Raw genomic sequence first — 26,893 nt, 5'->3', positions numbered from 1 at the left:
ATTCCTGTGTCTAATGCAGTGCCAGTTTAGTGAGGAGGCAGTCACAGTGATTACTGTGAGGTGTGATTGCTGTTTGAAGTATGTTGTACAAAGATCAAATTCTGTGTGCCAGGAAGTGAGAAATCATAATTTCTTTTTTGCCTGCTTGGCTTTTCTATCAAGAAAAGTTGTGGGGTTTTTTTTTTTTCTTATTGTTCATTTGTTGTTCTCATAATGCTTTCACGTGTGTTAACTCATTTGATCCTTACGATAACCTGATGAGAGAGCATGTTATTTCCCCCATTTTAGTCATGAAAAAAACAGAAGCTAAAAGACTTGCCAAGAGTCACACCCCAGGGAGAGGAAAGACCTAACACAATAAAGTAAACTTTCTGGCTTAGGGTAGGTAGTTTTAACTTCACCTCCTGTCCCCACCCCCCTTTTAAAAATAGTTACTGATTGCATCCCACTTCCCTTTTCTCTCTTAAAATACTTTTAATTTAATTTTCATAGCAAGCGCATAAGTTAGACATTACTTCCTCACTTTACATGATGTCACTGGCTCTCAGAGACGTTAACGTCCCCTGTCAAGCCCCACACTTCTTCCTGACATTTGAGCCCAGTGTTCTGTCCAGTGTGATGTGCTACCTCAGAAGGTTCAGATGGACTCAAGAAACAGGTAGAATTCTGTTTGTTCGGATGTAGGCATTTCAGTCATTGTAGAAATAAAATTGAGTAGTATTTTTTGTTTGATTTGCTATCTATTAAATATAATGATGTGCACAGAAATATGACTTGAGAAGTCTTTAGTGTTGGTTTTTGAACACATCAATGGGGAGGCCTGCCCTTAAGTCAGTTGACACTGTTCATTATCACATGAATTGAGATGAGCATGGGTCATATCTCGTTCCCTAAAACATATGAAGATGCTGAAATAATATGGCTGTAGGTTACTACTCTTGAATCTGATACCTATGTTAAAGATTTTGTTCATTTTCTCCATATACAAATATAGATCCGTTGATTAATTGATCACAAAAACACATCTTTTTTGTGTTCCCCTGACTAAAGCTAAACCTACTTACCTTCTTGAATTACAGATGTGTATAGTATCTTCCGCTGGTAAGAAAGCCAAGTACAACTCTGTTAGAATGTGGACTGAGTGATTCAAGTCTTCTCAGAGAGTCTTTTTGTCTGTGTTGGTAGTAAACTTAGAAAATTTTGTCCTGGTAGAAAACTCATGTACTGTTAACCCGTGAACAACATGGGTTTGGACTGCGCTGCTTCACTTATATGAGGATTTTTTTCAATAGTCAATACTATAGCACTGCAGCATCTGCAGTGGCTTGAATCCACAGGTGCGGTCCAGGTACAGAGGAACCACGTATACAGGGGCCCAACTGTGAGTTATATGTGGATTTTCAGCTGTGCAGAGGGTCACCTCTCCTAACCCCTGCTTTATTCAAGGGTCAGCTGTACATGATAATTGAACATGCCATCCTTTCTCAGTGGTTTTGTTAGTATTTTAGAAATGTTCAACATCGGAAACATAAACTTATACAGAATGCATATTATTTTCCTTTTCATGTAATAGTACATTTTCCTTGACCTTATTGTTTAATAATATATCGCATGTATTCTGTCTTAGTTTGGGCTACTGTAACAAAAATACCATAGACTGGGTGGGTTAAACAATAAACATTTATTTCTCACAGTCTGGAGGCCAGGCAGTCCAGGGTTAAGGTGCCGGCAGATTCACTGACGGGTGAGGGCTGTCTTCCTGGTTTGCAGACAGCCACCTTCTTGCTGTGGCCTCTTATGGCGAAGAGAGAGGGAGAAGCAAGCTCTCTCGAGTCTAAGAGCACTGTTCTCAGCCCTTAAGACCTAAATGACATCCCAAGGGTCCCATCTCCAAATAGCATCATACTGGCGATTAGGGTTCCATCATATGAATTTGGAGAGGGGCAGGTGCATGCAGTCCATAACAGTATCGTTACATGAACAATGATTTTTAAATTTAGATCAACTCTCCTGCTGAACGCAGAGTCCACGTTTCTGTGTTTTGAAAGCTCTTTGTGGTTCAATACTTGCAGCTTTATATGTTGGCTTATCAAAGCTGGGATATCTTTCCGGTATTTGTTATTTCTTAGTAGTTCAATTTTTTTGAATTTTTTTGAGTGTTTAGGCAGAGTCAGTTGATACACAATAGACTTCTTAATTACTTTGTTGAATGAAATTGATTCCAGAATGAATATTCCAAACCCATCTTTTCATAAGCTTTGTTTCATTTTTCTGTACCTCAGAAATAATATTTAATAGACAAGCATGTTTATTACATGATGTTTCTGGCTTTTGTAAATATGTTTTGATTTTTGGCTTTTGACTTTCTTCCCGCTAATTAATGTAGAGGAGAGCATGCAAATCAAAGAAGATTTAATAAAGTATCCATTGCATAACTCTAGTGAGATTTTATTGACTGATTTGTTTTAAATCTCTGGAAAGTGTATTACCTATTTCAGTATCTCCACTAACTTTCATTGTTGGAGTGTTCTTTTTTCTTCATATTAGTTTATTAATTATACACTCTTTTTTTTTTTTTTTTTTTTTTTTTTGCGGTACGCGGGCCTCTCACTGCTGTGGCCTGTCCCGTTGCAGAGCACAGGCTCTGGATGCACAGGCTCAGCGGCCATGGCTCACGGGCCCAGCCGCTCTGCGGCATGTGGAATCTTCCCGGACCAGGGCATGAACCCGTGTCCCCTGCATCAGCAGGTGGACTCTCAACCACTGCGCCACCAGGGAAGCCCCTCATTGTAGTTTTGATTTGCATTTCCCTAATAATTAGTGATGTTGAGCGTCTTTTCATGTGCCTCTTGGCCATCTATATGTTTTCTTTGGTGAAATGTCTATTTAGGTCTTCTGCCAATTTTTTAATTGAATTGTTTGTTTTTTTGATATTGAGCTCCATGAGCTGTTTGTATATTTTGGAGATTAATCCTTTGTTGTTCATTTGCAATATATTCTCCTATCCTGAGGGTTGTCTTTTTGTCTTGTTTATGGTTTCCTTTGCTGTGAAAAAGCTTTTAAGTTGAATTAAGTCCCATGTGTTTATTTTTATTTCCGTTACTGTAGGAGGTGGGTCAAAAAAGATATTGCTGTGGTTTATGTCAAAGAGTGTTTTTCCTATGTTTTCCTCTGAGGGTTTTATAGTGTCTTGTCTTACATTTAAGTCTTTAATCCATTTGGAGTTTATTTTTGTGTATGGTATTAGGGAGTGTTCTAATTTTGTTCTTTTACATGTAGCTGTCCAGTTTTCCCAGTGCCACTTATTGAAGAGGCTGTCTTTTCTCCACTGTATGTTCTTGCCTCTTTTGTCATAAATTAGGTGCCCATATGTGCGTGGGTTTATCTCTGGGCATTCTATCCTGTACCATTGATCTATATTTCTGTTTTTGTGCCAGTACCATACTGTCTTGATAACTGTAGCTTTGTAGTATAGTTTGAAGTTGGGGAGACTGGTTCCTCCAACTCCATTTTTCTTTCTCAAGGTTGCTTTGGCTCTTCGGGGGTCTTTTGTGTTTCCATATGAATTGTAAAATTTTTTGCTTTAATTCTGTGAAGAATGCCATTGGTAGTTTGATAGGGATTGCATTGAATCTGTAGATTGCTTTGGGTAGTATAGTCATTTTCACAATGTTGATTCTTCCAATCCAAGAACATGGTATATTTCTCCATGTGTTATGTCATCTTTGATTTCTTTCATCAGTGATTTATAGTTTTCTGAGTACAAGTTTTCACTTCCTTAGGCAGGTTTATTCCTAGGTATTTTATGCTTTTTTTGTGATGGTAAATGGGATTGTTTCCTTAATTTCTCTTTCTGATTTTTCATTGTTGGTGTATAGGAATGCCAGAGATTGCTGTGCATTAATTTTGTATCCTGCAACCTTACCAGATTCATTGATTAGTTCTAGTAGTTTTCTGGTGGCATCTTTAGGATTTTCTATGTATAGTATCATGTCATCTGCAAACAGTGTTACTTCTTCTTTTCCAGTTTGTATTCCTTTTATTTCTTTTCCTTCTCTGATTGCTGTGGCTAGGACTTCCAAAGCTATGTTGAGTAAGAGTGGCAAGAGTGGACATCCTTGTCTTGTCCTGATCTTAGTGGAAGTGCTTTGTTTTTCACCATTGAGTATGATGCTTGCTGTGGGTTTGTCATATATGGCCTTTATTATGTTGAGGTAGGTTCCCTCTATGCCCATTTTCTGGAGAGTTTTTATCATAGATCGGTGTTAAATTTTGTCAAAAGCTTTTTCTGCATCTACTGAGATGATCATATGATTTTTATTCCTTAATTTGCTAATGTGGTGTATCCCATTGATTGATTTGCATACACGGAAGAATCCTTGCATCCCTGGGATAAATCCCACTTGATCATGGTGTATGATCCTTTTAGTGTGCTGTTGGATTCTGTTTGCTAGTATCTTGTTCAGGATTTTTGCATCTATGTTCATCAGTGATATTGGTCTATAATTTTCTTTTTTTGTGATACCTGTTTCTGGTTTTGGTATCAGGGTGATGGTGGTTTCATAGAATGAATTTGGGAGTGTTTCTCCCTCTGCAATTTTTTGGAAGAGTTTGAGAAGGATGGGTATTAGCTCTTCTCTAAATGTTTGATAGAATTCACCTGTGAAGCCATCTGGTCCTGGACTTTTGTTTGTTGGAAGATTTTTAATTGCGGTTTCAATTTCATTACTTGTGATAGGTATGTTTATTATTTCTAATTCTTCCTGGTTCACTCTTGGAAAATTGTACCTTTCCAAGAATTTGTCCATTTCTTTGTGGTTGTACATTTTATTGGCATATAGTTGTTTGTAGTAATCTCTTATAATCCTTTGTATTTCTGCAGTGTCAGTTGTGATTTCTCCTTTTTCATTTCTAATTTTATTGATTTGTGTTCTCTCCTGTTTTTTCTTGATGAGTCTGTCTAAGGGTTTATCAGTTTTGTTTATCTTCTCAAAGAACTAGCTTTTAGTTTTATTGATGTTTGCTGTTGTTTTCTTCATTTCTATTTCATTTATTTCTGCTCTGATTTTTATGATTTCTTTCCTTCTACTGACTTTGGGTTTTCTTTGTTCTTTCTCTAGTTGTTTTAAGTCTGTAGGGTTAGATTGTTTACTTGAGATTTTTCTTGTTTCTTGAGGTGAGATTGAATTGCTATAAACTTTCCTCTTAGAAGTGCTCTTGCTGCATTCCATAGGTTTTGGGTCGTCATGTTTTCATTGTCATTAGTTTCTATGTATTTTTTAATTTCTTCTTTGATTTCTTCAGTGATCTGTTGGTTATTTAGTAGCGCACTGTTTAGCTTCTGTGTATTTGTGTTTCTTACAGTTTTTTTCCTGTAATTGATTTCCAGTCTCATAGCATTGTGGTCAGAAAAGATGACTGATATGATTTCAACTTTCTTAAATTTTCTGAGGCTTGATTTGTGACCCAAGATGTGATCTATCCTGGAGAATGTTCCCTGTGCACTTGAAAAGAAAGTGTATTCTACCACTTTTGGGTGGAATGTTCTATAAATATCAATTAAATCTATCTGGTCTGTTGTGTCATTTAAAGCTTGTATTTCCTTATTTATTTTCTGTTTGGATGATCTGCCTACTGGTGTAAGTGGTATGTTAAAGGACCCTACTATTATTGTGTTACTGTTGATTTCTCCTTTCATGGTTGTTAGCATTTGCCTTATGTATTTAGGTGCTCCTATGTTGGGTGCATAAACATTTATAATTGTTATATCTTCTTCTTGGATTGATCCTTTGATCATTATGTAGTGTCCCTCCTTATCTCTTGTAACAGTCTTTATTTTAAAGTCTATTTTATCTGATACGAGTATTGCTACTTCAGCTTTCTTTGATTTCCATGTGCATGGAATATCTTTTTCCATCCCTGCACTTTCAATCTGAAGTGGGTCTGAAGTGTCCCTAGGTCTGAAGTGGGTCTCTTGTAGACAGCATTTATATGGGTCATGTTTTTGTATCCATTCAGTCTGTGTCTTTTGGTTGGGGCATTTAATCCACTTACATTCAAGGTTATTATTGATATGTATGTTCCTATTACCATTTTCTTACTTGTTTTGGGTTTTGTCTTTTTGGGTCTTTTTCTTCTCTCGTGTTTCCTGCCTGGAGAGGTTTCTTTAGCATTTGTTGTGAAGCTGGTTTGGTGGTGCTGAATTCTGTTAGCTTTTGCTTGTCTGAAAAACTTTTGATTTCTCTGTTGAATCTGAATGAGATCCTTACTGGGTAGAACAATCTTGGTTGTAGGTTTTTCTCTTTCCTTACTTGAAGTATATCCTGCCACTCCCTTCTGGCATGTAGAATTTCTGCTGAAAAATCAGCTGATAACCTTATGGGGATTCCTTTGTATGTTATTTGTTGTTTTTCCCTTGCTGCTTTTAATATTTTTTCTTTGAATTTAATTTTTGTTATTTTGATTAGTATGTGTCTTGGTGTGTTTTTCCTAGGGCTTATCCTGTATGGGACTCTCTGTGCTTCCTGGACTTGGGTGACTATTTCCTTTCCCATGTTAGGGAAGTTTTGGACTCTAATCTCTTCAAATATTTTCTCAGACCCTTTCTTTTTCTCTTCTGGGACCCCTAGAATTCGAATGTCAGTGCGTTTAGTGTTGTCCCAGAGGTCTCTTAGGCTGTCTTCATTTCTTTTCATTCTTTTTTCTTTACTCTGTCCACAGCAGTGAATTCCAGCTTTCTGTCTTCCAGGTCACTTATATATTCTTCTGCCTCAGTTGTTCTGTTGTGGATTCCTTCTAGTGTATTTTTAATTTCAGTTACTGTGTTGTTCATCTCTGTTTGTTTGTTCTTTAGTTCTTCTAGATCTTTGTTAAACATTTCTTGTATTTTCTCAATTCGTGCCTCCATTCTATTTCTGAGATTCTGGATCATCTTTACTATCATTACTCTGAATTCTTTTTCAGGTAGATTGCCTATTTCCTCTTCATTTATTTGGTCATGTAGGTTTTTACCTTGCTCCTTCATCTGTGACATATTTTTTGTCATCTCAGTCTTTTTTTTTTTTTTTTATAAGTGGGATTGTGTTTCTGTCTTACTGGTTGTTTGGCTTGAGGCTTCCAACACTGGAGTTTGTAGGCTGTTGGGGAGAGCTTGGTCTTCGTGCTGAGATGAGGACCTTTGTGAGACCTCACTCCAATGAATATTCCCTTGGGTCTGAGGTTCTCTGTTAGTCCAGTGGTTTGGACACAGAGCTCCCACCGCAGGAGCTTCAGCCAGACCCCCCGCTCGTGAACCAAGATCCCACAAGCCACGTGGGGTGGCAAAAAAAAAAAGAGAGAGAAAACAATAACAAAGTAAAAGATAGAATTAGAGTAGGAAACTAACATATGTTAGAAAGACTATAAAAATAAAAATATAGATGAATCAACAACCGGAAGGTACATCAGTACCACAATAGTAAAAAAAAGAGGAGGAGGGAAAAGGAAAAGAAAAGAATGAAAAGGAGAAAAAACAGGAGGAAAAGCCCTTGGCTGTAGAGGGCAGGGCCTAAGCAAGGATGAGGTTTGGGTGGTGGGCGGGGCCTATTCTTAGGACCCACAGGGCTGGAAAAGGCCATGGGAGCTATGGGGGCTGGGGCTTAGGCTCAAGGAACAGAAGGGGCCCAGGCGTGCCCCCCACCCATGGTTTCAGAGGGCAGGGGATCTCACCTGGGAGCCCAGCAGGCTTTCTGGGCTCGAGTGGGCAGGGCAAACGCCCTCCTCTCCTCTCCTGATCCTCCCACCTGCCTCTCCTGTTCTCCCTCAGCCTCCCTCCTATGCCCTTAGGACCAGTGTGGCCAGGGGGAGGGGTGGGCCCTGGAGGGCAGAGGACCAGCCTGGGAGCTCAGCAAGCTCCCCAGGCCGAGTGCACGGGGCAATCACCCTCTTCTCCTCTCCTGGTCCTCCTGGAGGGCCCCTTCCGCCTGCCTCTCCTGATCTCCCTGGCTTTCCTCCTATGTCCCCAGGACCCACGAGGCCTGGAGGGGGCTTTGGAGCGGGGGCACCAGCCTAGGAGCTTAGCAGGCTCCCCGGCCCAAGTGGGCCAGGCCATCGCCCTCTCTTCCTCTCCCGCTCCTCCCGAAGGGCCCCTCCCGCCTGCCTCTCCTGATCTCCCCGGCCTCAGGGGCTCCGATCCTGTCTGGCTTCCACTTTTCCTCCCCCTTCAGTCCCCCGACGGCCTACCGGTTCACTTGGGGGTTCCTCCCGTCTCCTTGGGCGTCAGGGTCCCCACCAGTGGCTGGCAGGCACCCTAGTTGGGAGATGCTAACTCAGCATCTTCCCACAGCGCCACTTTAGAATGTATTTTCTGGAGCGTTCTTAAATCAATCTCCTTCCATGTTATGTTAAAAACTTCCCATTCTGTATTCCCAGTGGATGTTAGCTCTATATTGTTTTAACCACTATTGCTTTATATCACTAATCATTTAGATATCCCTTGGAAAGAATCTATTTTAATTTCAGTAATGGATTTTTGTTTTTAAATTTTTAATTTCCGTTACCTAATCACAGCAGAAGACACTGGCACGGTGCTCCTACACGTGGTGTGACAGCACTTGGTACATATGTATGTTGTCTTTGATGACAGGGAGTATGTGCATTGCATTAGTGATCATGTGCTTAGTCCCTGCTGTGTTCCAGGCACTGTGCAGGAATTAGGGGTGATGGAATAATACAAACCTCTGCCCTCACGGGGCTGACATTCTAGCGAGAAAGACAGACAAACAGTTACGTAAGATAATGTGTCATCGCTACACATAAAAGTAAGCAGGGCAAGGCGGTAGAGGATGAGGGCGTTGATAAGTGACGTGAGAGCAGAGATGTGAAGTGAGAGACAAGTCGTTTGAAGATCAGAAGCAGGGTTGTGCCAAGCAGGTGGAACAGAAACTGCAGTTGCCCTGAGTGCTTGAAGGACAGCAAGAAAACTACTGCAGCTCGAGTGGAGTGAGATGAAGCTCAAGTCAGAGAGAAAGAAGGGCCAGGCAGCTCCCAGTTTATTGTGAAAGCCACGGAGGCCCCTGGAGGGCTCCGCTCTGCATCAGAAGGTCCCCTGGCTGCCGGGGGCCTGGCGGCGGGAAGGGGCGCCCGTGGGCAGCGCGAGGAGAAGCACGGCGACCGGCCGGGAGGCCCCTGCGGTCACGGAGGTAGGAGACGAAGCCGTCTGCTTATGATGATTGACTCCTGTCCGCTCTCCCTTGTTTAGAAGAACTAACACACAGGTTGGTGACCTGACTTACCGAGAGTTGACTCAGCTGGATCATCTAAGGAGGACTTGAAGTCAGACCAGCTGGCTCGAGGCAAAGTGCATTCTTCACCCTGTTGTTTGGGGCCAAGTTTATTCTTCTCATGTCGTCTTAGCTGTTCCAACCCCTGTTATCTGTTCCTTCATTCATTCACTCAAGAAATGTCAGGCACATCTACTGTGTGGCAGTACTGTTCTGAGTGCTGCGGATACAGCAGTGAATGCAGTAGGAAGGGTGCTGTTCTCAGGGAACCTGTATGTACACAGCAGCATTGTAGGTGCTGTGGAGAGACACAGATACAAAAATAAACACATATTCAAGTATTCGTCTTCTTCAAGCGAGGAAATAACTAGTTGTTCACAAATAACAGCTATTAAATAGATTTTAGTAAATAATTTCTCATATTCATTAATCCTTTTTCTCCAAAAGAGCATGAAAGATAGTTTGTATGATGAAAAGCGGTAGCTATTTCTGAATTAGGAAGAAAACTTACTTTTTAGGCAGTGATTCAGTTTACCTCTTTTATATTTTTGTACTGATGTTACAGCTGTACCAGGACTTCGATAGCTTATACGTTTCATATACGTTTATTTAGTATTGACATTGTCTGTCTCTCCCGCTAGACTGTCAGTTCCTCAGTGTCGGGACCCATTTGTTTCTATGCACCTTTGTAGTCCGAGGACTTAATCCAGTTCCTGGCACATCAGGGACGCTTACTAGATATTTGTTGGATGAGTGAATGAATGAGTGAATTTGTTTAATTTGCCAAAGCAAGTTTGAGGCCCGCCTTGCCCATTATGCTGCTTTGCAGAGAAGAAAGCCACCCATAAGAAAGCTAAGAGTTTAGAAATTAAATATAATACAGTTTACAGGGATTGTCGTGAGGCCATTTAGTTGATGATGTTCGGATGTTTATGTGGTCTTGGTTGATGTTTAAAACTACAGTGGCTGCTCTTAGTTTAGACTCTGCAAAGTTCTGGTATGTTCGGTTTACTATGTTTATAGAAAATGGACTATAATATTTAAAATATTTTAACAAAATAGAGTATTTTCTGATTTGCTTTGCATCTCATTTGTAGAGCATTCAGGTCAATTGAGGTTTTTCTTTGAATATGATGTCATTGTTCTGTATTAAAGGAACATCCCCCCAAAAAAGATATTTCATCTTTTAAAAAAATAAAAACATTTGCATATTTCTGCTTTACAAAAAATATTTGTTTTGAAAAACATGCATATATGCTAAAATACTTTAAGAGGAAAGAGTGAGTTTAGCTTGTGGCATTAGGCCATCATGTAGCTATCCACTGTGGTGAATTATTCATCCCTCACCCTAACCAGGCCCTTAGCAGTGGTTATAAAGTCTTTTTCCTGGTCCTCTCCCGTCATCCCTCCCTCTGTATTCTCCATGACTCCCCCAGTCTGTTTCCACTTTGCTCAAGACCCCTGATCACCTCTAGCATAATCTCCCTGCAGTCCTCATCTTAGTGGGCCTCCTGAGGTTGGTGATTCTAGATTTGTGACCTGGGGAGGGGTAAGTGAGAGATGGAAGCTCTTGGTTTTTGAGGGGTCCCATTCACGTCCAGGAGCTGCCTGGACACGGAGCAGGTTAGGGCAGGAGTCGGGGTGGATGGAGAAACCATGGGTCAGGCCATTAGTGGGCGAGGGGAGGTTAGCCATGACCACAGAAGGGTGAGGGTTAGGGGTAGGATGGCCAGATCTTACGAGCTTTCTTGATTGAGGGAGAGTTTTCATATGCAAGTGAAAGTGTAGTGGTTTAGGGGTGGCGGCAGGAAGCTAGAAGATGCCAAAGGTTGAAGAAATGGGGAGTTTAAAACAGCTCTTAGAAGGAACAGCAGACAAAGGGTTGCGAAAGAAGAAAATCCCAAGGATGAGGAAGGAAATGAGGTACAGTAATAGTGGAGACTAGGAGACTGGGGTGAGGGGCAGGGTGGTGCTCTTAGGGATGGAGGTTATTGCCTTGAGAGGCAAGGGCAAAGGTCGTTGACCTCAGGTATCTCAACTTTGGCATAGACCAGTCCATTGGCGGCACCATCTGAGGGCTCCGAGCATGACTTGGCTTGATCTTGGAGATGGAGAGGATGGCTGGAGTGTTTGCAGAGGTGCAGGCGTCTCACGATGTGGGTGGTGTGCGGTGACTTCTGCCGGAGCAGGTGGTGGGAGTGGTGTCAGATGCTTTGGATCCACTGTCCCTCGTGGGCAAAACCCAGAAGACACGCAGTACAACAAATTAAAGATCAGTTAGAGGTTAAGTACACATGGGCTGATGCAGTAACTCTTAGGACTCAGGGCTTTTATTGTTCTTAAAAATAACATAGGGAGTTTGTTTAAGGCTAATCAAACCCCTCAGGACAGACTTATAGCAGAGAAGTGAAGTGTGGCTCCAGGTGCAGTCCTAGCATCATTGTGTTGGCCTGTGACATGCCCGTGACCAGAGGTGGAACCACAGGATAGATCCAGACAGTCTTGCTCTAGCACCTGCACCTTAAATGTGATACTTTTCAAAGGTCTTCTTGACACCTAGATTAAAATCATTATTTTCTTTTAATATTCATGAAAATGAATATTTTCACACTCCCATTTTATCTTTATAATAACCTTGCAGAGGAAGATGGTATTCCATTTTAGAGACAGGAAAATCAAGACCTTTTTCGTTACAGTGGGGTTGAATGTTTTTTCATGTGTTTTATTTAAACTTTTGAATTTTGTTTCTATAAATTGTTGATTTCAAGTCCTTTGCCAACTTTGTATTTTCTGTTGTGTTGAGATAAACTCTTTATATTATATGTTGAAGATGTTAATAACTTTCAGGTTTCACTGTTTTTAACTTTTTCAGTGAGTTCAATGCATGGAACTTAGTTTTATGCAGTCATGTCTGTAGCTCTTCTAAAATGTAATTTTTTAATTCCTTTTATTTTAGGAAGGCTCTCCCTAAATTTTCTTCTCAATTTCTATTCTATCATTAAAAAAAACGTAAACGGTGAACTTCCTGGCACTTATTAAATGTTTACGGAAGCTCTGAAGGTGAAGCTTCCTGACTGGGTGGTCATCTGAGTGCGTTTTGTTGGCTGGACCGCGGGCGCCTTGTGTGACCAGGTGGCCCCGGCTGCCTGTGTGTGGCTCGCTGGGGCCGGATGGCCTGGCTTGAATCCGGGCCCTGCCGCTTCCTGGCAGTGACTTTACCACTTGATCCCCTTTCCTCGCTTGTGAAATACCGTTAATAGCAGTGTCACAGGGCATGAGACCCTGCCCCCTGAAGTCCTTCCTCTTCAGGCTCAGGGTGCGTGATGCAAGCACAGGTCAAGCACTTAATGTTAGCGACCCTCAGGTTTCCACGACATTTACTTATTCCTGTAACTACAGGGAACGTTCCACAGAGTTACAGACCTCACTTTTGGAAGGGGCCTTAGAGATTCTCTGGATTAAATAGGTAGTTCAGGATGCCTTTGTTCCCTAACCCTGACTGCACAGCAGAGTCACCTGGAGGAGCTTTGAAAAGTGCAGGTTCCAGGCCTCATCTCTGACTTAATCAGAATCTCTAGCATGTATGGCCCAGTATTTTTTAATGTTAACAACTTCCTCTGTGGTTCTTATGCATTTGCATTGGCACTGCCAAGAGGTTGTCCAGCTTCTACTTTAAAACTTACCATGTTGGGACTTCCCTGGTGGTGCAGTGGTTAAGAATCCGCCTGCCAATGCAGGGGACACTGGTTCGATCCCTGATCCAGGAAGATCCCACATGCCACGGAGCAACTAAGCCCATGCGCCACAACTACGGAGCCTGCACTCTAGAGCCCGCGAGCCACAACTACTGAGCCCATGTGCCACAACTACTGAAGCCCATGTGCCTAGAGCCTGTGCTCTGCAACAAGAGAAGCCACCGCAGTGAGAAGCCCGTGCACCGCAATGAAGAGTAGCTCCCGCTCGCCGCAACTAGAGAAAGCCTGCATGCAGCAACAAAGACCCAATGCAGCAACCAAAAAAAAAAAAAAACTTGCCATGTTGTAATATTTGTGGAGTAATAGATTGAGTTAATAAAAAGCAGTTGTTTCTTATCTTCTCAGTACATTATGTGTGAGGATAGGTTTTGCTCTTTTCTCATTGATTTATTAGTATTTTTTTAAAGATTCTCTTTCATCATAACTTTATTTTCTCCAAATTCAGTCATAATGTGTATATGTGAAAGATACCTATTTCTTGTACATTACTATAACAGTTCCAAACATTTTACTTAGCTCTGATAGAATACTATTCTTTTTTTAATTTAGTTTTTTAATGAAGTTATTAATTCTGAAATAAGTCTCTGTATATTCTTATTTTTAGAGCTTTTTGACAACTACATGCAGCAAGATGCCCATGAATTCTTAAATTACCTACTAAATACAATTGCTGATATTTTACAAGAAGAGAGAAAGCAGGAAAAACAAAATGGTCGTTTGCCCAACGGTAATATTGACAGTGAAAATAACAACAGCACACCAGACCCAACGTGGGTTCATGAGATTTTTCAGGGAACATTAACTAATGAAACCAGATGTCTTACTTGTGAAACTGTAAGTATATCTTAAAATTTCGTATAGAACAAATCTAATCCATTATATTAAGTGTTCTTTGAGAATGGGTATGAGAGATGAACTTGAAAGTTGTAATCCTCAGGTGTGGAGTATATGACTGTGACAGATGTACCTCTCAGTTGTCTGCTTATTAATAGTGAATACTGAGGTGGCAGAGAAATACTTGCTGCAGTTTGAACTATTTGAGTTTGTTTCACTACAGGAGACCATAGAGCCACATTCTGGAAATTACAGTCAGTTGAGCTCGTAAGAAACCTACAGGTCACGGAAGTATATTAATTTGTTGCTCCTTTTCCTACAATTATGTTTGTTGCTTATGGTTGGAATAAAAACTGAAGCCTACTGTGTACACTCAAGGAGGGAAACTACCCACTTGCTGGGTAGTTTGTAAAGACGAGCAGTAGGTAAATCTCTTGAAAACGATTTACTCATAGGGTCGGATAACGCAGGCCTCCTGTTCTTACCTTGTTCTCCCTTGACGAATGAAAGGTCAGACTCTTACTTAGGCACCTTTATCCAGTTCTACCAGTGACCCCCTTTACAGCACAGCCTCCTCTCAGCACAGGGTCTGGTTTTAGAGTTTAGTGGTTGGCATCGCATGTGGTCACCATGCTTCCTTTAGCCTCCTGCAATCTGGAACATGTTCATAGTCTTCTTGTCTTTTATGATACTTACATTTTTAAAGACTATGCCCCTCCCCCTTTTAACCTAACGTTCCTCATATCAAGTTTGTCTGACGTTTCCTTCTAATTAGATGCAGGTTGTGCATTCTTTTTTTTTCTTTTATTAATTAATTTTTTATTTCTGGCCGCATTGGGTCTTCGTTGCTGCATGCTGGCTTTCTCTAGTTGTGGCAAGCGGGGGCTACTCTTTGCTTTGTTGTGCAGGCTTCTCATTGCGGTGGTTTGTCTTGTTCTGGAGCACGGGCCCTAGGCACACGAACTTCAGTAGTTGTAGTTGCAGCACGTGGGCTCAGTAGTTGTGGTGCATGGGCTTAGTTGCTCTGTGGCCTGTGGGATCTTCCTGGACCAGGGCTAGAACCTATGTCCCCTGCGTTGGCAGGCGGTTTCTTAACCCCTGCGCCACCAGGGAAGCCCCGGTTGTACATTCTTGGCTGGAACAATTCATGTGTCCTCGTCAGGATATCACAAACAAGCACACAGTTCCTTCTGCCCCTCGTGGGTAAAATTAATTTTGATCTCCGATTCATGATGTTGTTCAGTTTCTCCACTTCATAATGACTGTGTTTTATGCCCTTGTAACTAGTAGGCAGACTGTGGGAGACACAAATATTCTTTTTTTTTTTTTTTTGCGGTACGCGGGCCTCTCACTGTTGCGGCCTCTCCCTTTGCGGAGCACAGGCTCGGGACGCGCAGGCTCAGCGGCCATGGCTCACGGGCCCAGCCGCTCCGCGGCATGTGGGATCTTCCCGGACCGGGGCACAAACCCACGTCCCCTGCATCAGCAGGCGCACTCTCAACCACTGCACCACCAGGGAAGCCCAACACAAATATTCTTGTTCCTCATCAAAATCTCCCCCCAGACTTAGCATTCACTGATGATTTTTGCCCAATCCAGTCTTTACTGTGATGGTGGTACTGCTAGTTTTTAATAGCAGAGGAGAGTAGCGTGGTCAACTGGAAAAGAGTCCACAAGCTAGAAAAGTAAGGGAAATGCTTGATGGATGTTGGAAAGAATAACATAGTCTACTCGGTTAACTGAATCAGATAAACTTACACTGACAGAGACTAATAAGGAACTGTTTTTTTTTTTCTTTTTAAATAAATTTAAGAAAAATGGAGTGGAAAGTACAAAGAGTTCCCAGATTGCCCCCCTCCCCACTTCCCCTAATGGTAATATCCTTGGCATTAGTAAGATATATTTGTTGCAATTGATGGGCCAATGTCGATACGTTAGTATCTAAAATCCATAGTGTACATAAGGGTTCATTCTTGGTGTTGTCTGTTCTTTGACTTCTCTTTGTTTTGACAACTGTATAATGCTGTGTCAGTCACTACAGTATCCTACAGAGTGGTTTCGCTCTGTTCTCCACGTATTCCTGCTTCCCTCCTCCTCAACCCCGGGCAGCCACTGGTTGTTTTACTGCCTCCATAGTTTTGCCTTTTCCAGATGCCATGTGGTTGGAATCGTAGAGTATGCGGCCTTTTCAGATTGGCTTCTTTCACTTAGCAGTATGTACTTGAGGTTCCTGCATGTCTGTTCACAGCTTGATAGCTCATTTCGTTTTACTGCTGAATTACGCTTTATTGTCTGGAGGTACCAGAGGTTATCCATTCACCTAGTGAAGGACATCTAGGTTGCTTTATGAACAAAGCTGTTATGAACGTGCATGTGCAGGTTTTTGTGTGGGCATAACTTCTCAGCCTCTTTGGTTAGTACAGCGCTGAGCACAGTTGCTGGATCGTGTGGTAAGAAGAGTATGTTTGGGCTTCCCTGGTGGTGCAGTGGTTGAGAGTCTGCCTGCCGATGCAGGGGACACGGGTTCGTGCCCTGGTCCGGGAGGATCCCACATGCCACAGAGCGGCTGGGCCCGTGGGCCATGGCCGCTGGGCCTGTGTGTCCGGAGCCTGTGCTCCATGACAGGAGAGGCCACAGCAGTGAGAGGCCCGCGTACCGCAAAAAAAAAAAAAAAAAAAAAAAAGAGTATGTTTAGTTGTGTGAGGAGCTCCCAGAGTGGCTGCACCATCGCACATTCCCGCCAGCTGTGAGTGAGAGTTCCTGTTGCTCCACATCCTCATCAGCGGGTGCTGTTGTCAGTGTTTTGGGTTTTAGCTATTCTATTGTAGATGTGTAGTGGTGTCTTGTTGTTGTTTTAATTTGCATTTCCCTGATGACATATGATGCGGAGCATCTTTTCATGTGCTTATTTGCCATCTGTATATCTTCTTTGGTGAGGTATCTGTACTGGTCTTTGACCCATTTTTAAAATCAGGTTGTTTGTTTTCCTGTTGTTGAGTTTTAAGAGTTCTTTGGATATTTTGGATACCAGTCCTTTATCAGGTGTGTTCTTTTGCAGAGATTTCCTCTCAGTCTGTGGCTTGTCTTCTCATCCTCTGAACTGTGTCTTTGGTAGATCAGAAGTTTTTAATTTTAAGTATTAAATTTTAATTTTAATAAAGTCCAGTTTTTTCCTTCATGGAAATGCTTTCGATGTTCTTTAAATGCTTTTGGTGTTGTATTGAAAAGTCATCACAAACCATCAATGGGTGTAGAGTCATTGCGAGTGGGAGACCCCGGGGACCGAGTCGAGGTCCCTCCCGTTGCATCGCGTCGTCTCCTTGCACGTAGGAAGAGTGATGACTAAAGCTCTGTCCTACTCCAGTTCAGATGAATAAAGAGTAACTTCATTTTTATAAGATGATTTATTCATAATTCAAACAGAACATTGTTCAATTTTGGGGGGAAATAAAAGAAAGTCATAAGTGAAGATTATAGTTTGGCATTTGGGGCTAAATTTTTTTCTTTTTTTTTTTTTTTTTTTTTTTTTTTTGTGGTACACAGGCCTCTCACTGTTGTGGCCTCTCTTGTTGCGGAGCACAGGCTCCGGAGGCGCAGGCTCAGCGGCCTTGGCTCACGGGCCCAGCCGCTCCGCGGCATGTGGGATCTTCCCGGACCGGGGCACGAACCCATGTCCCCTGCATCGGCAGGCGGACTCTCAACCACTGCGCCACCAGGGAAGCCCCTAAATTTTTTTCTTAAATGATAAAACAATACAGATATCACATCCTTTGCCAAACATTCTCATTCAGTCTTGGCCTGCGTTTCTTAAGAAATAGTGTATATGGTAGTTTGTTTTATGCTTCACAGTATTACCAAGATTAGGGGAAGTAATGGAATTTCACATCACACTAGCCTTTGCCAGTAAGAAAATCAGTCACAGGTGCACTTTGGTGTTTTACCTCTACATATAATGAAAGCTATTCATTCGGTGTCCTTTTGGATAACTTGGGGGAAAAAGAATTCTTTATATACTTAATTATACATAATAATACTAATAATAGAGTGCACTTAATTCTATCATTTTGGAACAGTGATTAAAGAAATCAAAGGTTGTAAAGCAATTATACTCCAGTGAAGATGTTTTTAAAAAAAAGAAGTCAAAGGTATTTCCCTATTTTTACAGATAAGCAGCAAAGATGAAGATTTTTTAGACCTTTCTGTTGACGTGGAACAAAACACATCCATTACTCACTGCTTAAGGTAAGTGCAGAGTTATTTATTTTGACATGTAATGACTGTCTTTAGGTTTAGAATATTTTTAAATGAATACATAATTTTCTGGTATAGACAAAATTATTTTGTGTTTTACACAGGGGTTTTAGCAACACAGAAACTCTATGCAGTGAATACAAATACTACTGTGAAGAATGCCGCAGCAAACAGGAAGCACACAAACGGTAAGTTAGTGTTTTTAACATTTATAGTGATTCTTTGGCAGTGTAGTAGATGGGCTTTTCTAGCTGAAAGTGATCTATGACAGTTTACAATGAGAAAACATTCTTTCTTTTATCACCAACAGCTCAGATTCATTAGATAATTACTAGATAAACAGTATTCAACTCTGTACCCTCAGGTGATTTTCTGCATTTAGTGATTGTTTAATAATCATAAACCAATACAGTTAAAATATTTTGCTTTGAAGCTTTCTTGATTATGTAAACTTTTTCTTGGTGAGGAAGGATGAGGGGAAAGTACTTCACTCACCCTCACCCTGGTTTCCACTGTTCCTACATAGGATTTTGTACCTTCTCTCAGTATATTATTATAAAGACGGTATTTTGGTATCAAGGAATTGAATCATCATCATCATCATCATCATCGTCATCATCCTCCTCCTGATTATTGTACTTTTTATTTTGAATCAGACTCAGAAAAGTTGCATTAACAATACTAACAATGTGGGCCTCCCTGGTGGCGCAAGTGGTTGAGAGTCCGCCTGCCGATGCAGGGGATACGGGTTCGTGCCCCGGTCTGGGGGGATCCCATATGCCGCGGAGCGGCTGGGCCCGTGAGCCATGGCCGCTGAGCCTGCGCGTCCGGAGCCTGTGCGTCCGGAGCCTGTGCTCCGCGACGGGGGAGGCCACAGCAGTGAGAGGCCCGCATACCACAAAAAAAAAAAACAAAAAAACAAAAAAAACAATACTAACAATGTTTTTTTTACCCTGAACCGTGAGTTCCTGATATGACGTCCCAAGATCCTGGACACTTGGGTAGCTGTTTCCTACCAAAAAGGAAGTCTCCTATGTACTGTATCCATCCAGGTCAGGAAAGTAACACTGATGTGTTACTGTTATCATAGACCTTATTTTAGTGACACCAGATGTCCCAATAATGTCCTTTATAGAAAAAAGGATCCAGTCCAGAATCACACATTGCATTTAGTATTCATGTCTCTTTGGTCTTTTTTACATTTAGAAGAGTTCCTTAGTCTTTTCTTGACTTTCATTATCTTGGCACTTGAAAATTACAGATGAGTTATTTTATCAACTGTTCTTTGGGTTTGTCTCATGTGTTTGTATGATCAGGTTCAGGTTATGTATTTGGGGCACGAATCACACAGAAGTGATGCTGTGTGATTCTCACTGTGTTCTTTTAAATGGCACACAATTTTCATATGTGTCAAGTGTCAGGGTTCCCAAGACCACTCCTGGATTTGGTGACGGACTAGGAGGACTTGCAGGACTCAAGCGTATATCGTCATGCTCACAGCTGAGATTTAGTACAGGGAAAGGGGACAAGTACAGTCAGCCAAGGGGAAGCCAGGCCAGCTTGCAAGAGTCGTGTCCCCGTGGAGTCACACAGACGCACTTAGTCCCTCCAGCATCAAATGTGACAACATGGGAGAAGTGTTGTCTCCCAGGGAAGCTCATCACCAACTCGGTGGCCGAGATTTACTGGGGGCTGGACACGTAGGCATCCTCTGCCTGGCATGTACCGAAATTCCAGGCTCCCGGAAGGAAAGCAGGTGTTCAGCATAAACCATGTGATTTGCACAGACAGTTCTCAGGGGCATCAAGACACGCTTGTCAGTTAGGGAACAGTGGGGACACCCCCCAGTCAAGTTCCCAGGTGTTAACCCAGGACCCTCCTTGCACCCGGCCTTTCCGAGGACGGTCTGAGGCCTGCTCTGGGACCCTGTCTCGCACATCCCGTGACTGGTACTGTTCTCTTTGGACACTTGACTAAGGCGCTGTCTCCCAGGATCCTTCACTGTGCAGCTGTGCTTTTCCCCAGTTGTAATTCATACGTGTTTTGAGCTTGAAAGTTTGATGAGAAATGGGGATATGTACAATTTTTTTCATTTTTTAAATCTCAGTGAGGACTCAGGGACTCCTGTTTTATCCCGTGGGTAATGATGTCTCGTTTATTTTCATGTTCGCATTATCCCGGTTTGGCCGGCAGGAGCCCCTTCCCGCTGCCTCCTGTGTCTTTTGCCCTCTGTCCTTTTGTTCTCCGGCCCCTCTTTACTCGGTAGTGCAACAAGATGTCCAGGCTCGCTTTGTACCTTCCTTGCCCCCCACACTGGTACCAGCCATTTCTCGAAGGAGCCCTGATTCCTTTTAGGGGGAGAATAACCTTTAAAAACCAGGACCGTGGTGTAGGTGTGCTCGTTGCCGTTGCCGTGTCACTGTTCCTGGGCCCCCTTAGCGAACAGAGCGGGAGGACATGCGTACTCCTGTGTGTACATATGTACACACATTTACATCTGTACTTATTTATCTGTTGGTCTATCTGTATCGAAAAACCACAAATTCACAACAGTACCTCCAGTTTCATCCAACACCATAGGGTTTATTCTGGTTTTCTCCTTTTTAATATTGGTAAGCCCCTCCTCTGACAGTACAGATTGGCTCCCATTATCCTTATATATTTAATAGTTTGGTCAGTGCCCCTATAGGTAGCCAGGCTTATCACCGCACCCCTGCCCCCCAGAAATAAACCCGCATTTATATGCTCAGTGATCTTCAACAGATGGTGGTGGGAAAACTGGGTATCCACATGCAAAAGATTGAAGTTGGATCCTTACTTCATACCATTCACAAAAATTAACTCAAAATTGGTTAAAGACCTAAACACAACACCTGAAACTATAAAACTCTTAGAAGAAAACATAGGGAGAAAAAAAGCCTCACGATGTTGAGTATGGCGGTGATTTCTTGAATATGACACCAAAAGCACAAGCAACAAAAGCAAAAACAGATAAATGGGACTGTATCAAACTTAAAAACTTATGTGCAACAAAGGAGACAATGGAATGAAGTGACGTGAATGGGAGAAAATATTTGCAGAATATTAACCGAATGGGAGAAAATATTTGAAAACCAGATATCTGATAAGAGGTTAATATCCAGAATATAAAGAACTCACACAACTCAACAGTAGAAACCAAATCACCCAATTAAAAAATGGGCAAAGGACTTGAGTAAACATTTCTCCAAAGATGACATACAGATGGCCAACAAGCATATGAAAAGATGACATAACTAATTATCCGGGAAATGCAAATCAAAACCACAATAAGATACCACCTCACATTAGTTAGGATGGCCACTTTCAAATAAAAAGAGAAAATAATGAGTGTTGATGAGGATGTGTGGAAAAGGGAACTGTGCATTGTTGGTGGAAATGTAAAATGTTGCAGCCACTGTGGAAAACAGTGTGAAGCTTCCTCAAAAATATTAAAAATAGGGCTTCCCTGGTGGCGCAGTGGTTGAGAATCCGCCTGCCGATGCAGGGGACATGGGTTCGTGCCCCGGTCTGGGAAGATCCCACATGCCGCGGAGCAGCTGGGCCCGTGAGCCATGGCTGCTGAGCCTGCGCGTCCGGAGCCTGTGCTCCGCAATGGGAGAGGCCACAACAGTGAGAGGCCCGCGTACCACAAAAAAAAAAAAAAAAAAAAATTAAAAATAGAATTACCGTATGATCCAGCATTCTGCTTCTAGGTACATATCCAAAAGAACTGATGACAGGATTTTCAAAGAGATACGTGCATTCCCATGTTCATTGCTCTAGTATTTACAATAACCAAGAAGAGGTGGAAGCAACTTAAATGTCTGCTGACAGTCACGCATGGTCATAGGTCGCGTTCCACTCACCCCCAGCACCATGTGCCCCAGTTAGTCCTGCTTGACATTAAGTTTATAAGAGGAAACTGTGGAATTTTATGTACAATTATTAAGCTTTTCTGTGTGGTCCCTTTTTCTTTTCTAATATAAAAATTTAAAGCTATAAATTTTCCTCTAAACGCTGCTTTGGCTGTGTTCCCACAAATTTTAACATGTTGTATTTGCATTATCATCCATTTAAAAATCTATTCTAATTTCCCTTGTGATTTTGTCTTTGTCCCGTGGCTTATTTAGAAGTATATAGCTTAGTTTCCATATTTCAGGGGTTTTTTGCTATTTTATTGTTTTTTAATTTTTGTCAGGAAAATATATCCTGTGATCTCTGTCTTTTGGAATTTATTGAGACTTCTTTCATTGTCCAGTACATTAATGAATGTCCAGCTGTACTTGAGAAGGACATATATTCTTCAGTTTGAAATGGAGTGTTCCATAAATGTTCATTAGATCTATAATTTGGTTGTTCATACCTTCCCTATTCCTACTGACTTTTTTTGTTAGAGAAGTCTGCTAAAGACTTTAACTCTGTGCATTTATCTGTTTATTTCTTTAATTCTATCAAATTTGGTATTTGGAGCATGAAGCTTTGGTATTTGGTACTTGAAGATTGTGTCCTCTTGATTAGTTGGCCCTCTTTATTATGGAATGTCCATCTTTATCTCTAGTAACACTCCTTGGCTTGGGTTCTACTTTATCTGATATTAGAATCAGCCAGAGCCAGCTTTGCTGACTTTGTTATTTAATGTCTTTTTCTATCCTTCTACTTTTTAAAAATAGTTTTAAATTATAATTAGATATTATCTAATTATAATTAGATAATAGAAAGGTAAATACCTCTTACGTTAGTGCAAAATGAACACACCTTATTGTTTTAAAGATGTAAAAGCAAGAAAATGTATATCATAAATTTATCCAAATTTTAATCATTGTGTAGTAGGTAAATGCCATTTTAAAAAATCTAAATAGAAAATTAATTTCTAAGTCAGTTTACAGAAGATAAAAATCAATGTTGGGGACTTCCCTGGTGGTCCAGGGGTTAAGACTCTGTGCTCGCAATGCAGGGGGCCCGGGTTTGATCCCTGGTCAAGGAACTAGATCCCACGTGCTGCAACTAAGACCCGACACAGCATGCATGCATGCATGCATGCGCGCATAAATAAACAAATATTTCTTTAAAAATCAATGTCTATTTCAAACTTTAACTAAAAAGGAAAAAAAAGTTCTCTGTCCTCCCGTTTTTTTCTTCGGCATATTTGCTTTTAGAGAAAACATTACATTCTGAGACCACTTTTTTAACAACAGTGACAGAGATCAAGAGCTCCCTAAGGTCACCTTTCTCCACACGTTTGAATGGAAGGAAAACCAGAATCCTATCAATTCTTTGGTGTGTTGGTGGAATTGGTGTTTCAAGCAGGAAATCAACTTCTTTGTTCTTCCTTCTGCTGCACAATCTCCATAATGAATTTGACTCAGCTTATATATGTGTTCATTTCTTCCTGAGCCATTTCAGTATGAGAAAGATTTTGTGAGATAGTCTCTCATCATCTTTAAAATGTGGCTCCACAAATATTTGTGTTTGACTTTATCCTGTGTCTCTTCACAAGTGTTGGGTTTCCTCTGGGAAGAAGTGCTGCTGGGAGGATTCGTGTTCCTCCCGTGTTGTCTGATGGGGCGTATTTTATAAGCCAGCATTTGGACATGTTCTCTTTCCTCCATTTGGGCTTTTTCCCCTCTGCTCTGCCTTAATTTCTAAAAGCACATTTTTCCTAACCCCCAGGCCATACCTGTCTCCTCTTCCTAATCTTAACTGACTGTATCTAATACACTACTGACATATTTAACACTTAGAAAAATCCTTGTGGGTTTGCACCTCACTGGACATTTTCAATGGATAGTTTGCTTTTATTGTTTTGAAAGAGTTTGTTTTAGCAACTCTGTACCAGTTTAATTGAACATCTGATGTTTAAGAGTTGGATTACTGGGCCTCCCTGGTGGCGCAGTGGTTGAGAGTCCGCCTGCCGATGCAGGGGACACGGGTTCGTGCCCCGATCCCGGAGGATCCCACATGCCGCGGAGCGGCTGGGCCCGCGAGCCATGGCCGCGGGGCCTGTGTGTCCGGAGCCTGTGCTCCGCAACGGGAGAGGCCACAGCAGTGAGAGGCCCGCGTACAGCAAAAAAAAAAAAAAAAAAAAGAGTTGGATTACTGTATATATAAATATATATCTTGACTTTTTTACTTTCCGTAAGTATTTTCCCATGCCATTTAGAAACTTTCAACAACATTGTTTGAAGTTGTATAATATTCTGTTGTGTTTGTATTGTTATGTATTTCAGCATTTCCTGTTGTTGAATAGCTAGGATTCTCCCACTTTTTCACAATATAAAATAACTCCAGAACTGAATTCTTTTCAGAAGTCTTGTATTTGAGGGGATATATTTAGTTTCGATTACTGAGGTAAAGGCCATAAAGGCTGTTAATTCGTATTGCTAGATTGCTTTCCAGGAATGATTAGGTTTTACATTTATTTTCGCTAATGTTTTCCAAAAGCCAGGTTAATAAACATTTCTGGAATAATAAGCTGCCGCACCACATTTAAGATCTGTAGAATGCAGATCTAGAATAATGCTATAAAATGATTTGTTTTCACTTCATTAGAGGCAGAGGTTTAATAAATTTCATTTTTTAATTATGAAAAGTGTTTTGCTTCACTGAACACACACAGAATTCAGTTCTGTAGTGTTTGTCAAGTACCTATGTGTGCTAGGTGGAGAAACATAATAAAAGAGATGGTATCTGTCCATCCGGAATCCAGACCCTAGAAGAGAAAGACCCATAATCATCTAAATGTTTTATAGTGTAATAAACTGTACAGATATGAAGTGAATGTGTAAAGTGCTGATGGACGGTTGAGGAGAACAGTTATTTGTGCCAGAAGATCAAGCGTTGGCGCTGAAGTGAAATTGGGGAGCAGTGGTGTCTAGGGTAGAGGCTGCCCGGAGGGGTCTTCAGGGCATTTGGGGATGGGGAGGCCCGTGCTTTACAGGTAAAAGCTTCACTCCTGCGTTTCCAGGTTATTTTATTCCCTTTCCAGGATGCACACAGCCACTGCTCTTACTAAGGAGCTGTTCCTTGTCTCTGGCAAATGCCTTTAATGGATGGTCTTTAATGCTTTTCTCACTGTCTCCTGCTCTCAGTCTGTTACTGAATTGTATAGCTGAATAGAACAAATGGATCTCAGCCTCCATTCACCTCTGAAGGAGTGAGCGGCCTTAAGGAGCTGGTTTTTCCTGCAGCTGGCACAGTGACCTATATTTCAGAAGTACAGAGTTCTTAATAAAGGAATGTACCATCATATCTCTTTGGGAGCCGTACCGAGTGCTGTGTCAGATTATGTGGTTTGGTGATGATGGGGGGCAGGGGCCGTCTTAAGACTTTCAGAATTTTGCTTTGCTAATACAAAAGTCATGGGTAGAAATATGCAAAAGTGGGCAGTGCCAGGCTATGAAAGCTATCAACTGTTACTTGAATCGTGAAGTTTGATAATTCTTTTAAGGACATGGTGAATATCTTATGAAATTTTGTTTTCATGTTTATTTTAACAGGATGAAAGTTAAAAAGCTGCCCATGATTCTAGCTCTGCATCTGAAAAGATTTAAATATATGGATCAACTTCATCGATATACAAAACTTTCTTACCGGGTAGTTTTTCCTTTAGAACTTCGTCTATTTAACACTTCAGGCGATGCAACCAATCCTGACAGAATGTACGACCTCGTGGCCGTCGTGGTTCACTGTGGAAGGTAACAGGGCCGTGGGCCATGCTGGCAAGATGCTCAGTGGTGGGCAAGTGCACGCACAGGATGCTCGTGAGCCACTCAGACATGCAGGCCTTTTGGAGGTTTCTGTAGCCCTCGGTGCTATAGGACGAAAATAAGTTTATTTCAAATGGATATTTCAGATACATTTTACCATTTCCTTCTTAAAACCTTGATATATTAAAATAGTGTGTTATTGCCTGGATTTGATACTTGTTCTTATTATTTAAATATTATTCTGGGGGGCTTCCCTGGTGGCGCAGTGGTTGAGAGTCCGCCTGCCGATGCAGGGGACATGGGTTCGTGCGCCGGTCCGGGAAGATCCCACATGCCGCAGGGCGGCTGGGCCTGTGAGCCATGGCCGCTGGGCCTGCGTGTCCGGAGACTGTGCTCCGCAGCGGGAGAGGCCACAATAGTGAGAGGCCCACGTACCGCAAAAAAAAAAAAATCTATCTATCTATCTATCTATCTATCTATATATTATTCTGGGAACTTTAAGTCCTGTTAGTTTTTCTTTTCCTTTTCTTTTTTCTTGATTATTGGTAAAAAAAAAAAAAAAAAAAAAAGCACTGCTTAAAGAGATTTTACAAAATAAGTTATTTCTGAGATTAATTGGATATGTTCATCATGTTAATGATTGTGAAAAACACTTTTAAAAGGTTTTGGAGATAATCTTCAAAGATAAGCTTTCTGATTTTATAAGTCTGTGTGTTTGTTTCCTGTTAGCCAGTATAGTGTACTATCTCATCTATAGATCTTAATTTATAAAATAGCTCAAAAAATTCTGAAACCACAAGAGTATCACATAATCAACATTTATATTTGGAACATACAGTCTTCATTGACTATTTAGAATTTCCTGTCATAATTTTATTTTTTATTTATTTATTTTTGGCCACACCGTGCAGCTTGCGGGATCTTAGTTCCCTGACCAGGGATGGAACCCAGGCCCTGTCAGTGAAAGTGCCGAGTCCTGACCACTGGGCCTCCAGGGAATTTCCTCCTGTAATAATTTAAAAACAGGTCACTCATCCTTTTCCCCCGGCGGTTGGAAACTTGTACC

The 26,893-nt window shown here is 41.5% G+C and overlaps 1 protein-coding gene across 1 annotated transcript in view; it reads left to right on the top strand.

Moving 5' to 3' along the window:
* LOC132477511 (ubiquitin carboxyl-terminal hydrolase 12) overlaps nt 1-25,896 on the top strand; it is a 75,273-nt gene extending 49,377 nt beyond the window's left edge. Inside the window, exons 4-7 of the mRNA XM_060079901.1 lie at nt 13,620-13,849; nt 18,015-18,091; nt 18,205-18,288; nt 25,618-25,896. Of these exons, the coding sequence (XP_059935884.1) occupies nt 13,620-13,849; nt 18,015-18,091; nt 18,205-18,288; nt 25,618-25,819 (593 nt within the window). The 3' untranslated portion in view covers nt 25,820-25,896. The remainder of the gene's footprint in view (nt 1-13,619; nt 13,850-18,014; nt 18,092-18,204; nt 18,289-25,617) is intronic.
* Nucleotides 25,897-26,893: the final 997 nt, after the last annotated feature.

Source organism: Mesoplodon densirostris, chromosome 17 (assembly GCF_025265405.1).
Source record: "Mesoplodon densirostris isolate mMesDen1 chromosome 17, mMesDen1 primary haplotype, whole genome shotgun sequence".
NCBI lineage: Eukaryota > Metazoa > Chordata > Mammalia > Artiodactyla > Ziphiidae > Mesoplodon > Mesoplodon densirostris.
This window is presented reverse-complemented; position numbering and strand designations above follow the sequence as displayed.